The 15,806-nt window shown below is 37.9% G+C and overlaps 1 protein-coding gene across 2 annotated transcripts in view; it reads left to right on the forward strand.

Moving 5' to 3' along the window:
• Positions 1 to 15,806, forward strand: part of UNC13C (unc-13 homolog C) — a 561,286-nt gene that overhangs the window by 452,938 nt on the left and 92,542 nt on the right. For both annotated transcript variants that reach the window (XM_036264009.1, XM_036264019.1), the window contains 2 exons: positions 6,564 to 6,641; positions 9,986 to 10,063. In XM_036264009.1, coding sequence (XP_036119902.1) covers positions 6,564 to 6,641; positions 9,986 to 10,063 — 156 coding nt within the window. The remainder of the gene's footprint in view (positions 1 to 6,563; positions 6,642 to 9,985; positions 10,064 to 15,806) is intronic.

Here is a 15,806-nt window from a genome sequence, read left to right on the forward strand (position 1 = left end):
ATCAACAGCCCACACTAATGAGTTTATTTTAACAGAGTCACCTCTTTAAAGGCCTCTTCTTCATGGACAGTCACATTCTGAGATACTGGGGGCTAGGATTTCAACATATGAATTTTGAGGGGACACGATTCAGTCCATAAAAGATGCATGCACTTAACATGCTTTTAACTACAGACACAAACACTAGGGTATATAAACTTCATTTCCATTATCACAAAAAGTCTAAATTTGATGTCCTTTATGAATGGGAGGCTTGAGCTTGACCCTGTCATTGGCTCTGGCTCTTAGAAAAATGTAAACCTGGTTCACTTATAGATGAATTAGGGAAAGTTTCTTGCAGGAACCTTTATTAACTGTGGTAGGACAGTTTATGCAGAGGTAAGAAACCAACCATGAAACTATAGTTTTACAACCCAAAGACTTCCTCTCACACAACATCAGATATGGGTTGGGTGACCCTGTAGGGGAGTCTTGACCAAAAATAAACAAAGCCAGATACTAGTTAAAGTGATAAGGACAGATTTTAATCAATAATATACTATTAAAACAGAGAAGACACTAGAGTGAACTAGACTCAATTTTGATTTTTACAGAGGTTACTGGGCACTGTAAAGGGAGAGAGAGGGAGTGGGGGCAAGTGGGCACTCAGTAGAGTCAAAAGGATGAAATATTACAAAAACAAGACAAGTGTGTTGGTTCATTTGCTCCCTGGTGGTTATCTAATTTAGGTTCCTATCCTTCCACAGAGGTGTGGAGACAGTGATCCATCTTCAGGTTTTGGCTGCAACAAATAGTCAGTTCTCTGGCAGCCTTGTGGTTTTGCAGGCAGGCACTCGAAGGAGTGCTAGTGTCATCCTGAACTTGTGGCCTGTTCCTTAGAAACTATGTTAGCGTTTGTTCAAGTCTTTTTTTTTGGTACATGCCCCTAGCGGGAACCAAACCTGGGACTCTCTGGTCCGCAGGCCGATGCTCCAGCCGCTGAGCCAAACCGGCCAGGGCTGTTCTAGTCTTTATAGTCCCAGGTTGCAGCATGGTTGACAAGAGGGCATGGAAGAACCTGGCCAGAGTTCAGTCAAGGAAAGACTCTTTGTTACCCCCAACAACCACCACCACCATGATCTATGACTCACGTGTTCTGGTCTGAGAGATCCCAATGAAGATAGAGCATAAGATTCATAGAGGGCAGATGAACTCTGACTAGAAAGTTAGGTCCAAATTTGCAAAGAGCTGACAAACTGGCAAAGTAGCTAAACTTCTTTAGTAGAAAATAAAAAGCCAATGAATAGTTTTAGACAGACAATCTGTCAGTCTAAACAGTATTGCATTATTTATCTGCCACGAAATATTTTGAACTCTAGTCTTTATGTCTGTTAATTATGAAGACTAAAATAACCACCCACTGTTAAAGATAATAGCTAAAAAATCATTGATTGGGATCATTCCTAGAGGGGACTTTCTTGGGAGTAGCCAATTTCAATTTCTCTATATGTTGAAATCTGCAGTCATTCTGCAAGAGAATTACTCAAAAAAATTCCCTAAGTAACTCTTTTCTTGACTAGCAGCTGCATTTTGGGTGACTGCCAAGAAAAGAATAAAGCAGGGTCATCAGGGATACTGCTTAAAAAAGTATGTCACATACTATTCCTGAGACTGAAGGGCTTGTGTGGAAGCAAGATGCTATGAGAATTTAATAATCTCAGGGTTCATATATTTAGTAACATACTATTATAATTGCACATGATATTAGAAAAGTAACTAGAATTCACTCTCAAAATAGGTAGTAGGTTATGCAAGGTGTAGACATGGAGAGAGAGAAGAAGGAAGAAAGCTGAGTTGAGGCTCAGGCTCTGGGCTCCAGCCCATCCTCCACCTCTTGGTAGCTCTGACCTTCCTTCAGCTGTAAAGCTGAACCTAGCCATGTTGAGACCACTGGGGATATAAGCAAAAGGACTAAAGGGAAGTACAGAAGGGCGGGAGGTCACAGTGAGGGTTGTATTAGAATTACATTCAGGAAACACTTTCTCTAAAGCAAAAAGAAAATAATTAGGCTCCACGTGTCACTGAGGAAATATGAGCTTTTATTTGCTTAATAAATTTTTTCAATTAAGTAAAACATTTTTAATCCATGGGAATTCAATAATATCCCATTATTATCACAAGGAAATAATGTAAGAATAATGATAAGCATTACTGGGAAAGTAGCAACTTTCCCTGGAAAATAAATTCTGTTTTATTGGAATGATTTTTTAAATCATAAAAATGAGACTTTGTGCTTAATCTAATTAGCTATTTTGCAGTTACTTCAGGCTACTGGAGTTTATTTTATCATATGTGACCACTGGTCTAGACAACCCTCTATTTGTTAGGACTGGGTTCCTTGTATCAAAATATACTGAAATCATATTCTCTTTCTAGGACTTATACTGATCTAAACCATCCCTTGAAGACATATTAGTGATACATATCTTCAGACATTTTAGAATATTTAGCATTCTACAATGCAACTTAAAGAGATGATTTGTGCCCTGGCCCGTTTGGCTCAGCAGTTGGAGCGTCGGCCTGCGGTACAGAGAGACCTGGGTTCGGTTCCCGCTAAGGGCACGTACCTCGGTTGCAGTTTGTCCCCGGCCCTGGTTGGTCGTGTGGGTGGCAGCTACTCGATGTGTCCCTTTCACGTCGATGTTTCTCTCTCTCTTCCTCTCTCTCCCTCCCACTCTATCTGAACAAAAAAATGGAAAAAGTGTCCTCGGGTGAGGATAAAGAGATGATTTGTTATTACTAAAACACGTATGAGACTGAATAAGGTACCAAACAAATGCTTTAAATTTCTTAGCAGGTACATCCGGAAGCTGTGATAAGTGGCAGGCACATGGTAGTGAGTGTTCCTCTGGCCGTCCTGCTGCTCTTGACACGTATGGGCAGTTTAATTAAAAACAGAGACAAGTGAAGTGATGATATATTCAGTCCTACTTAAAAACAAATCAACCATTAATTGACTCCTGGCAATAGTCTGGCCTTGTGCCAGGTGCTGGAGGTACTATGGTAAATGAGAAACAAATATTTCTTATTCTCTGTGAACCAAATTCTAATTTTAAAAAATAATAATAATAATTCATTGAGCACCACTATATACTGATCACTTTACCTCTTCTGTCTTCCTCATTCCTTTTTTTTTTACAACCCCATGGAATAGATATTATTATTTTCCCTAATTTTTTAAATGACAAAAACTCGGAAAGTTTAACCCAAACAAGGCACCTATCTATAAATGGTGTGTATGGAATGCTTTTAACCACTAAGCTATTCTAACTTCACATTCTGGTGTCATCAGAAATCAACTGGTAAGTCAATGCAGATTCTCTCCATTTATTTTTACTCTTTGGGCCAAGCCTAGGCATTTGTGAAGGTTTCTATCTTTGTAAGATGCATTAAAATATACTCTTATAAAGCACTGGAGTGACATAATGTCACTTAACAGATACCACACAGCCTTGTCTCCTCTGAGTTGCTGTGATACTGTGATGTCCCATCCTAAAGTGTGACTGTAAATATGGATTTTGGACTAGAGCTTTTATCTTATCGATTATAAGGGTAAATCCCTAGATGAACCTACTGGTAGTGTTGACAGGCTATGTAGCCTATTTCTACAAGTGTGGTATTAACTTAGGGGACCATAAATGACTTTGAGTAATTGATGGTCACCCTACCCAATATTACCAGAAGTGACCTGTCAAATCACAGTATATCAAAGCTTGGCTATTTGAGTCACTCTATCTGATCCATTAAGTACAACAGAAGCCCTCCACTGCCATAGTCCTGTTAGAATTCCATCTTATTTAATCTGGAGCTCTTTGAATGGCAGTTCCTTTGCTGCATCCATAAACAAGGTGCCACCACCCTCATTTAAACTCTGTTTTACTATGGAACACAATGCAAACAGCCCTGCTGAGTTATCTGTTGCCTCTCTCTCTCTCTCTCTCTCTGCTGTCTGTCACTATGTCTGAACCTCAACAGTCCCCCAAAGATAAAATAATGACCTAAGTTTACACACTCAGAAGTCCTACCTTCCAGTGTTTACTAGGTACCCCTCCATCAACAGGTTCTCTCTGAAGAGCGACTTCTGCCCTGCTCTGAGTAGTTAGGACAATGCTTCTTAAGCTTCAGTTTGTATCAGTATCACCACCCACAGATTGTTTTAAACATAGATTGCCGAGACCAAACCCCAGAATTGCTGACTCTCTAATCTGAGATAAAAGTCAGAGAATTTGCATTTCCAGCAAGTTGCCAGGAATACCAGTGTTGCTGCTAGAGTCATGCCTTAAGAAGACATACAAGTAACTACTTACTAGTATTAATTTAAGGACTAATGTCTTACTAGTATGAAGTACTTACTAGTATTAATTAAAGAACTAATGTAGTGCCCTGGCCGGTTTGGCTCAGCGGTTAGAGCGTCGGCCTGCGGTCCAGAGAGACCCGGGTTCGGTTCCCACTAAGGGCATGTACCTCGGTTGCAGTTTGTCCCCGGCCCTGGTTGGTCGTGCGGGTGGCAGCCACTCGATGTGTCCCTTTCACGTCGATGTTTCCCTCTCTCTCTCTTCCTCTCTCTCCCTCCCACTCTATCTGTACAAAAAATGGAAAAATGTTCTCGGGTGAGGATAAAAAAAAAAAAAACTAATGTAGTGATTTACTTTGGTGACTAAATTAGAGTGAAGTTGAAGTTGCTCTTAAAATGCTTTGGCACATTTTCATCCAGGTATACTTTGTATGTTAGTAAAGAAATGACTATTATGATAGCCAGTGCGCCCACAACTCTTATGGGCACATCCTACATGGCCTGACTTGCTAACCACTGGCCCGTGTAGGAAAGTGGCTGTGAGATCCCAGGCTCATTTGTCTCCTAGCAGAAGTTAAAGGGGCTAATGTTTTCCTCGGAAGTAAATCCAAGCATGAGACCCTAGGGTACCTTGATGATGATCAGAAATGGATGCCTGGATTCCCCGCCCAAACTTTATCTTGAACAAGTGGTAATGCCTGTGGTGCAACGAGCTCCTAAAGTCAGGTTTATTTTTGTTTTTGTTTTTGCAATTTAGTGAAATGATTCCTACTGTTTACATTGTTATTAGAACCTATCAATTGACAGTAGTGTTCGTATGTATAGGGAACTAGTACTCCTTTGGTAAGTCCCAAAATTCAGCAATAGGACGAAAGTAAAACAGCTGTGTTTGAAAAACACTGCAGTCTGATTATCCATCTGTTTTCCTGGATTTATTGGTCCACTGCTTGATAAGATTTTATATTTTCCATGGCCAATTTTCTATTTAAGTTGACATATATTATCATTTCCGTTTGTACGTCCACAGAGTATTGATTTTCTTTCTTCATGTTATTCCTGATTTCAAGTTTTCATTGTGATCTTAAAGTCTATAAAGCAAGTTCATAGTCATAGTTGGTGAATTCAATTTTGAAGATAAAACGTGTCTCCTTTAGTTTAACTCCTTGGAGTGTCTTCCTGAGTTGATTTTAAGCCATAAAGAAAATTAAGATGAATATATCATACAAAAAGAAAATAAAAGTGTTTGTGTCATTGTTTTTCTATCAAAAGAAATGGCACATATCTGCTGCTGTTGTTGCTTTCTCTCTTCTAAAAATCACTTCTACATTTAATTTATGATAGTTCATGCTAAGTAAAAGCAGTAGGATGCAAACTCATCGATACATGTTTAAGGAACTGAAATAAAATGTAACTAACAAGGTTTGTTTCCCTTGTTTTACATAATTATGGAAGCAGAGGTCATCCTTGGGCTCAGAAATACTTATTAGATGGGGAAAGAAAATGTTGAATTAGGATGAAAAGGGCAGAAAGGGGAAAGATTAGGTAATATTTTTAGCAAATAATGCATCAATAAATAAGTTGGTAAATAGAGATTTTGTGGTACAACAAAAGCAGAAGTTTTACATTTTAAGAGGTGGTCTTTGATATTAATCAGTAAGGCTCCTAATAGAAAATTGTTGAAAATATTTATTGCTAAGTGACATGTATGAGAATACTCTGACCCTACTTAGAATGAGGTATTTAGGAACAGTAGAGAAAAATGAGAAAATGACCACCACAATGAATGTTGGCATGATGTATGTGTGTGCAAGGGTGGTAACTGGAAACCATCAGAGATGATTCAAAGCATAAGGTGTCATTTATTCAGGAAAAATAAAATAGAGAGCATTGGGGGTCATTAATAAATATTCAAGCATAGAAGGGGTGCCACAAATATAGTTGGTATTGCTTCAGAGTATTTAGTAAAGTTAGAAATAAAGAATTTTGTAATGGAGCATATTGTATTAAAATGAAATAAATCCATGTAGAATATCTTCCAAATATACTCAGAAATATGATACATTTTAATCTAAATAGTTGGACTGAGCTCCTTTGTTTGACAAGAATGCAGGTGTAGTCATTGCTTATGAAAACTTGAAAGAGATGTGATCAGTTTGCCTGATTAGTATTAACCTCTACAGTGAACTTACCTGGATACATTTGACAATATTTTTGTTGTTGTTTTTCCTAGACTATCAATAAAGTACTGCTTCAGTATGCTGCCATTGTATCAAGTGACTTTAGTTCCTACTGTGATAAGGAAAATGTGGTAAGTCTGCTTTCAAGAATTGCTCGGTGTGATCCACTTATTCCAACTAGTAAATAAGCAAGAGAGATCATTTTTCCTCTGTTTTCATTCAGGATGACAATTGAGAGGTATCTCAAGAAGTGTGTTGAAAACCTCTCTAATAGTCATGAACCTGGTTAGGACACAGAACTGAGAGGAAGGTTCAGAGTATCTCAATGCCAAACAACTTGAGGTTCCATGATAAGGAACAAGACAGATAATTAAAAACCCACGTTATTTTAAAGCATTGAAACTGAGAACTAGAGAGTTCAAAAGTTGTTTAGTGTTGAAACCAACTAGTTTAGTTTTGTAGTGATACTAAAACGAGTATAATTTATTCTTTCAGTTTTCGAATAAATTGAGAAGGATTGTTGATGTAAGGAATGATGCTGATTTCTACTCTGAATTATTGATTTAACTTTTTATTTTTTGGAAGATGGAGAATGTTTACAAAAAAATAAACCAATATTGCAACTTAATAAAAGGCATAAAGAGAAGCAAGATAAACTAAAGTGATTTGGAATATAATTTTCTTATGGTGGATAATAAAATCTTTCTTATTCACCATATGCAGTATTAGGAGAAATGTTGATACCATTATAGGAGTAAAAAAACAGCATTGAAAGAAAGGTATTTAAAAATCAGTACAAATGTTATATAGAGGAAAACCATTTCTTCCCCTTCAAAAAATCACTACTATCAGGTAAGTTTAAAGCATCTATTTTTTCTCCCTGAAAACTCATTGACCTCTTGCTGACAGCTCATTAAGGTAAGTCAGTTCTAATTGTTCTTGAGGGTCCCAGAAGATTCTTCTTTCTTTTCAATTAATATGCTGCCCAGGAATTTTATTAAAACTCTCAGATGTCTCAGCAGATTTCTCTAATTGCCGTGGATTATAAATACTCTAATAGGCAAGAAAGTGTTTATTTATTGAAAGCACATATTTTTTAATTAAAGGATAATACATTTGAAGAGTAACATACTGAAAATCAAATCAGCATCAGAAAATTTCAGAAAAGGTTCTGATTTGATTAGGATAGCCAAACTGAAGATTTTGAAAGGTGTCTATGAATTACCAAGGCTAATTCCTGTCATTCAAAAAGGAAAATTACTTTTTTAAGGCTCCTGCAGACTTCCACTCTATATGTTAATGTTCCAGAGTGTGTGTGTGTATAGATAGATTGTTTGCTTTGTTTTTGTTTTTTGTTAATCCTTACCCAAGAAATTTTTTTTTTTTTTTTTTTTTATTGAGGGAGGCAAGAGAGCGAGAGAGAGGGAGAGAGGGAGAGAAGCATCAATGTGAGAGAGACACATCAATTGGTTGCCTCTTGCACAACCCCAACCAAAGCTGGAAATTGAACCTGTAACTCAGGTACATGCCCTTGACCAGAGTCAAATCTGAGATCCCTCAATCTGCTGACTGACACTCTAACCTCTGAGCCAAACTGGCCAGGGAGAGAGAGAGAGAGAGAGAGAGAGAGAGAGAGAGAGAATATATTTTTTTAACTGAGAAAAATGTTATAAATCATTTTTATTGTATTATTTCCTTTTTTTCTATATATTTATAATTTTCAAAATCAAATTTTTATAAAGAATAAAAAAACAACCTTGCAAATCTCACAGCCCAGGAACTCAACATTTTTTTTTTTCCTCATTGCCTTCCCCCCTAATTACTAATACCTTGCTTCTCATTAAGAGCCACAGTCTTACTTTGATCTTACTTTCCTCGCTTCTGGGATTGCCCAGATCCAAGCCAATCTTTCCCCTTTAATAAGGTTACTAAAATCTCAATAACCTTATTTCCTGTTGGAAAAAAATGTCTGTTGGCTCAGTTTGTTGCCTTTGGGTCAAGATGCTGAGTTCCCTGAACGTCTGACCATACACGCTACAGAAAGGACCCAGCCTGGACAAGTGGCTCTCCGTCATGGCAGGAGACCAGAGTCATTTGTGGTGCCTGTGGTTCAGCTTGCTGAACAGCATCTGTGGGAGATAAATAGATATCTGTGTTTAAACAATAAAATATTTATGTGACTGTAATCAAGGGAAAAGAAAAGAAGTTTAAAATTGTTTTTGTAAATCGAACTTAGGATGTGGTCACTTTAAGAGTAAAGTAGAAAGTTTTCAAAGGTCAATAATGCAGTTAAAGTGAAAATGAAATCTTTCCACTGAGGAGAGCTAACACTTCTCTGATGTCCTGTAAGCCCTTTGTATGCCTCTCTCTGATTCATTATTGGCCTATTTCCCAGCAACTTGGAAGATACTTCCATTTTCCTTCCTTTCCTGTTTTTCTTTCCCTTGATCCACTTAGCTCTTTGGGATCAGTATACAGCAAATATTAAATTACTCTAGAACTATTCTGAATTCTCTTTTCCAATTATAAATTATCCCTACTATTCAAAGGTCACATCTAGTCCTGTAACAAAGATCTGCATCTTTATTTTTATATTTTTGCTTTCTCAGAAATGAGTCAAGAAACACGTGAGCAAGTGTTAGGCTCTGTGCAATACTTGGGGAGGAAAAAAGCAGAAAAAGGCAGCAGCTTATACAGTGCATTTAAGGTCAGCTCATGAGAGAGTGAAAAGCAACTCAAATATAAAGTAAAATAAAACAAATGTCAAGTAAGCGGCCAAAAGATACAATGTAGGAAAGAGAATGCTGTAACCTGCATGATGGATTTGATTCAATTAGGCAAAGAGATTGAGTGAGGAGGCCGCATGCTAAGCAAAGTCACAGCATATGGGAAGTGCAGGTGTTTGGGGGGTGGGGGGAATAAACTGCGGAGAGTTGGAGATGATCCTAAGGCAATACACAGAGATGAGAAGGAAACATACTTTGGAGCCAAATAATGAAGGGCCCTGAGTAACACCTTGTGGACTTTGTATCCTAAAATAATCTATTTAAGGATTTTTTGTTTTTGTATTTGTATTTTTTTATTTCAGATAGTGTTTTGGTTTTTAAAAGAGTGAAATAACACAAAATTATAAACTAATCTGTTTTTCGTGAAATAATCTTTAGAAACAGAGTTTGGTTAATTCTAAGTATTAAATGCCATGATGTTAAGAATAAAAGAAACTTCAGTAATAAGTCTTCAATGCTTTATTGTCTGAGGATCTTACTAAATTTTATTGTTTAAAGTGGTCATTATATTTCCCTCTTCCATTTAACTATTAAAAGCATAATCTTAAAGTAACAGAATTATTCTGTGTGCTAAATACAATAGGACTTTAGTGGTAGTTGTATACTCTTACAGTTCAGGTAAACTCATTCCATAATTTAGTGTATAAAGAATTCTCTCACTACTTGCTTTTTGTTTGCTTTATTTAAAGCCCTGTATACTGATGAACAATATTCAACAATTGCGGGTCCAGTTGGAAAAAATGTTTGAATCCATGGGAGGGAAAGAGGTGAGTTATGTTTTTATGTCTGCATTTGCCAGATACCTACTTAGAGATCATTAGCAGCATATCTCTTTGCTATTTAAAGGTTCATAATCAAGTTTTACATGGTTTTGCTAAAGAATGGGGAAAGGATAATACTCTAAAACCCCATTAATAACTGAGATGGTTATTATGTCCACAACAGAATACTTGAGTAAATATATTAGCAGTGTGAATGGGAGGAGGCCTTTTTGCCGACTATATATAAATACACACACACACACACACACACACACATATAAAGTCATATATACACACAATTAAATATATATGCTAATGATCTGTAAAGTTCCACAAAGTTTCAGACTTTTCGCCATATTGTGCAATATCAACTTGATGTCAGTGTTCATTCTAACGTCTGTTTTGTGGTGCTGCTGGTTTTGAGGTATTGGTGATGTATTTGTTCACATCTAAAAATCTCTGTCAAAAATGTGTTGTGTGCTGTGTCTGTAATGTGTTGTGTCTTTGTCCAACATCTTTGTCTTGCAATCCCATGAGCAGAAGAAGGAAGGAGAAAGATTCTTTTATGAGGTTTGTGATAGTAAGCATCGTATCCTTTACCGGGCTGACTCCCCTCCTGAACTCAAGGAGCAGCGCACCTCCTGCATATCCTCATTTGCTTGTTTGGGATCAGGCAGATGGTGAAGTACTCGCTGTGCACCTGCCTCTTCCTGCTGCCACAGTTCCTTTCACAGACCAACCTGAGCATCTGGGGATCGAGGACCGAGGATGAGGCCAAGAGGGCAGTCCCATAGGTGGCATTCTTCCCCTGCCACCCACTCCATAAAAATACCCCAAGGGTTGTTAGAATGTGGGGGTTTTTCTGGTGAAGACTTTATTTACATTGTTCCTTATTGTGGGAAGTGTATGAATAGACATAAAACTAGGTTGGATTTCAAAGCAAAGATCTCTTCCACTTCCGAAGCTATAAGACCCCAAATGCTCCTTTTAAGATTGAGCCGCTTCACATGGGAGGTTGACGCCAAGGAGACACTTCTACATCTCTGCCCCCACCCCCAGTGTCTTTTGTGTCCTCTGGGAGCCTCGGTCTTTTGGGAAAAGGAACTTGCTGTTTAGCATCCTACAGACAAGAAGCACTCCCCTGTGAAGTTGCAACAGTTCAGAAAGGAACTCTGACGTGCTGTGCTTCCTGCCGCTGCAGACGCGGCCCGAGTGGTACAGAGCAAAGCGCGGTTCCCAAAGTGTGCGAGGGGTTCGCTGGGTTCGAGAGCGCCAGTCTCATTGTCAGAATTCTCCCGCTCAATTAGGGGAGCACAAGCAGTTAGGGATCATAACTGGAGATTCCCTTTGTGATTTTAGCAATTTTTTAAAAAAATATTTGAACTTTAAGTCCAATTACTGTTTTTGAAAAGCAGTGGGAAAATTACTGATTTCTTGTGGGAAATTCTGTCTCCTCTTAGTGACTGTTAAAGACCACAGATCATTTATGGCTGAAGTTATATTTTAAATGCCATGTTTGTAGAAATGTCCACCAATGCTAATGCTACTTTATGGCTCTTTGTGGTTGAACTCTTAACAAGAGTGATATATCGCTGAGCTGCGTACTAACCAGATGAGTCATACCTGTACTTAAATAAACTATGTGGGCCAAACCACTCTCTAACCAGAAAGTTGTGGGGCAGCTTGTTCCCCAATCGCACATGGATCCCTATTTCAGATAGAACCTCCAGCTTGTACTCTGCAGGGTTCACATTATAAATTTAGTTGCAAATTTATGGCTACCTCACAGGACTCTTCTCACTAGAGAAAATAATGAAGATAGAAATACTGAGCTGGGTGCCTTCTCCCTTCATAACTCTGGCAATGCCAGTTGCTAAATCCCTGATACATAATTTAAAGGGAAAAGTCAATTAAATAAATCCATGTCTAACCTCTAACAACATAATTTGTTAGAGGCACAGCTCCTTTTGAAAGGACCCTCGCCCCTTTCCTTCCAACATTTAAATATTTTCTACCCCTTCTCTCCTTTTCCTTACCTCTTTCTATGTTCTCCTGTCTCTCTTTCTACGCAGTTTCTTTTCTCTCATTCTTTTCCATTTTTATCTCTTGTAATCTGCTGCTAAAAAAAAAAGAAAAAGAAAAAAGCCTTAGGCAGACCCAGTCGGTATTGCAAGGGTTGATGAAATGTCAGGAGGAAGCAAGCCCTGAACCCAAGGCTGTGTAAGATGCAGCTTCCCAGACAGGAATAAGATTTACTATTAATATGAAATTATGTTAGGATTGCTCGTTGCTATTCTTAGCCTCCTCTAGACACCAGAATCTCAAAATAATAGGCAGAGCCCTTCCAATGCAGTTATCTGTAAACGGCAGCGTCTTAACTCAGGCTTTTAAACAGATGAAAAGGATTTTATTGAAAAAGACAGGGTTCACCCTTTGATATGAAAAGTATATATAGCACATAATACGGGCTTATTCGAGACTTTCGAGGTAACACAGTAGGTACTAGCACCAATTCCCAGTTTCGCTCACAGTGGAACTGGTTATAAAACCTTGACTGGTATTGCTACGGGCAACTTTCCAACCTAGATCTCATCCTTCTTTTAGGAGCTCCTTCTTATTTTTGTCCTCTACCATCTGTGCTAGGATATGCACTTCATGCTACCAAAATCTAATTAGCAAATGATTGCTTGTGCACTTGCTCAAAGTAGTGTTTAATGCCATGTGTTCATTAGTTGGCTTCCAACAACGGCGTTGCTTGCCGCTCCTGCCTGCATGGTGCCGGCGGCTTGCAGGCCGGGCTGCATGAGGCTGCAGCTCTCGGCTTCTGCAACCCAACCACGGTTAGGCAGCTGCTCTTCCTTTGCATGATGAGTCTCTTCCCTCTGCAAACAGGAAGAACGTCTGAAACCGTTTTGGGGGTGGAAAGAGTTACCCTCTATACAGAGTCCAAAAGGAAAACTGCCTAACAGGACGCCAGTCTTGGGCTGGTGCTGCCCACAGTGGATCCCGAAGGGTTGCCTGCGTAGTCAGTGCCTGCATGCAGTATCCTGTGGGCCATGTGGACACATTCTTTCCCACTGCCCTGTTCAGAAAAACAATTAAACGGAATAAGCAAATCACTAAATTTTGTCCCCTATAAAGTGATTTTTCAACTCGCTTCCACACATAAAAATTAAGAACATGTTTTGGCATAACACTCCAATAATTCTAGAGAATATTGTTTTAAATGTCATACAAACACTGAAACAAAAGTAACCTTTAGGAATGAGGCCCAGAGTCTTTTTCTTAAAAAGCATCTCAGCACCCGGCCGGTGTGGCTCAGTGGTTGAGTGTCGACCCATGCACCAAGAGGTGGCTGGTTCGGTTCCTGGTCAGGGCACATGCCCAGGTTGTGGGCCTGATCCCCAGTGAGGGGCATGCAGGTGGCGGCCAATCAATGGTCTCTCTCATCCATGTTTCTATCTCTCTCTCCCTTCCTCTCTCTCTAAGATCAATAAAGGAGAAAAAAAAATTTTTAAATAAAAAGTATCTCAGGTGGGTTTTTTTTAATGTGCATCTAGCTTTGAGAATCACTATACGGAAATAGGTAAAGTTGTCAGCCCATATATGGACTGGCTTGAGGTAGAAGTTACACTTTTTATACCATAATCCCCAAACTGTGTTACCTGAACCTTTATCACACAATTACAATGGAATGGTTATCAGAATGCCAAGTAATAATTTTCATAATAATAAACAATAGTATTATTATCCTATAAAAGCAGTAATAGTTCAGAAGTAAAATAGATATATTTTAGTGTATATTATTTTAATGACTTCATTATTTCATGAGTATAACTTCATTGCATATCAATTGCAAATAAATACCTAGTCTATACTCATTTTTTTTTTCATAAACACATATTGTTACAGCCTATGGAAATGATTTAGTTGTACAATATATTTCCTTGGTCTATAATCTAATTTATACAAGTATATGCAAAATAAAATTATATAATCCAAAATTTAGTTTCAGAAAGCCATAATATATTCGTTATGAAAGTCTATAGAACTTTTAGTAACTTGACATAGAAGAATTATAATTGTGCTGTTTAAGCAGAAGGTGTATTACTCCTTCACCATCCTGTGCTGGTACCACCTTCCTGAATGGTGGAGTCCATAACCATCCTGAGGCCTGCTAACCTACGACATCACTGCACATTCTAGAAGTTAGTTAGCCATTACTAAGGCATTCGTGGGTACAGGGAGTTTGTTTCCTTAGCTAAATTCTCTCATTCTGCTGACCACAAAGAAGACCAATTAGGTACAACAATAATGTTATTTCTATTAATGTGTCTCAAAAATGATTGAATCTCTTGAATCATCTTATTGTAGTAACCTTTCCTGAACAGGGCCAAGGAATCTGGAACATAACCCCACCTATTCTGAAAATGCATATAGTTTAATGAGCAACTTAATTATTTTTTTGTTTCAGTGATGAATATCTATATTGCTTTTCATTTTTAATGATGAATTAGATGTGTATATTAGAAACCATCTCAGTGCCCCAAAGCATATGCATGTAGCTGATTGAAATTCATTGTAAAATCTTTTAGCCGTATGGACTGTCTTCAGCTAAGCAACCCCTGATCAGAGAGGACAGAAATTAACTTCTGTCATATTTTACTTAGCACTGTCCTCTCAACTTTATACTTGCTGGGCAATAGGGATTGAAGATCACTGCTTTATAGGAAATAATACTCCATTGCCAGTAGTTCTTGAGGTCTAGCATACACCAGAACTACCCAAAGAGCTTATTAAAACACACATTGCAGAACTCTAATCCCAAAGTATTTGATTCAGTGTCTGGGGAGGGGACCAGGGAATTTCATTTGTAACAGATTTCCAGTAATTCTGAGAATTACTGCTCTTTGCTTTTGGAACAGCAACCAGATACTGAGGAAAATGCTCAGAATACCTCTTTGTCTTATCCTAACTGGCCTGCTTCATGTATCTGAATCTTGAGAACACATGGGATTCAGTTGTTTGAATGGACCTTGGGACAGCATATAATAGTGCAGGCAAATATTGGGATTAATGAATAGAATATTCTCAAAATATAAATGGCTAATTTACAGTCATAAACTCATACCCAGCATTTTTAAACATTTGGGACTTGTGCTTATATTTTATATTTAATCTTATAAAAGAGGTGGTATAGTTGTAAAGAGGATGAGCTTTGCGTTCAGGTTTCTGATCTGTCTCACTTTTTCTCCTTAATGTAAATGGAGATATAATTCACTAGTTGATACATTAATGAGAATCAGTCTGCTGTTTTTATCATTTTTATAGCAATTACAAAATAAAATTAGTAAAGTATTTCTTAGATGTCACTAGATAATATAATAGACAATTGTAACTAGTTGTATTATGTGTTCCTTTTAGTTCTAAAATGTCTCCTAAAGCACTTTGCCAAATTCTTTTGCCAAATTCTTCCTACTCAATTGAAGCGTTTGTTGTTACCTACTTATATTTACTGTATCTACAGGGAGAGCTGGAGTTGAGATAAGGAATAAAAAGCTTTCAAAACGAATGCATTAGGCCTCAAGGAACTTACAAAGAGTAAGACCTTTAAAACAACAATTAGAGCAGACATCTCTTTTAGCACCCATTGAAACAGATATTTAAAAGTTCCCTGTTCTGCCTGGACATCTTTAAGCATCTATTCCCCTTGGGGCTGATTGTCTCATGAAAAACAGAGGTTAGAGCA

Source organism: Molossus molossus, unplaced genomic scaffold, assembly GCF_014108415.1.
Source record: "Molossus molossus isolate mMolMol1 unplaced genomic scaffold, mMolMol1.p scaffold_m16_p_1, whole genome shotgun sequence".
In the NCBI taxonomy this organism is placed as follows: Eukaryota; Metazoa; Chordata; class Mammalia; order Chiroptera; family Molossidae; genus Molossus; species Molossus molossus.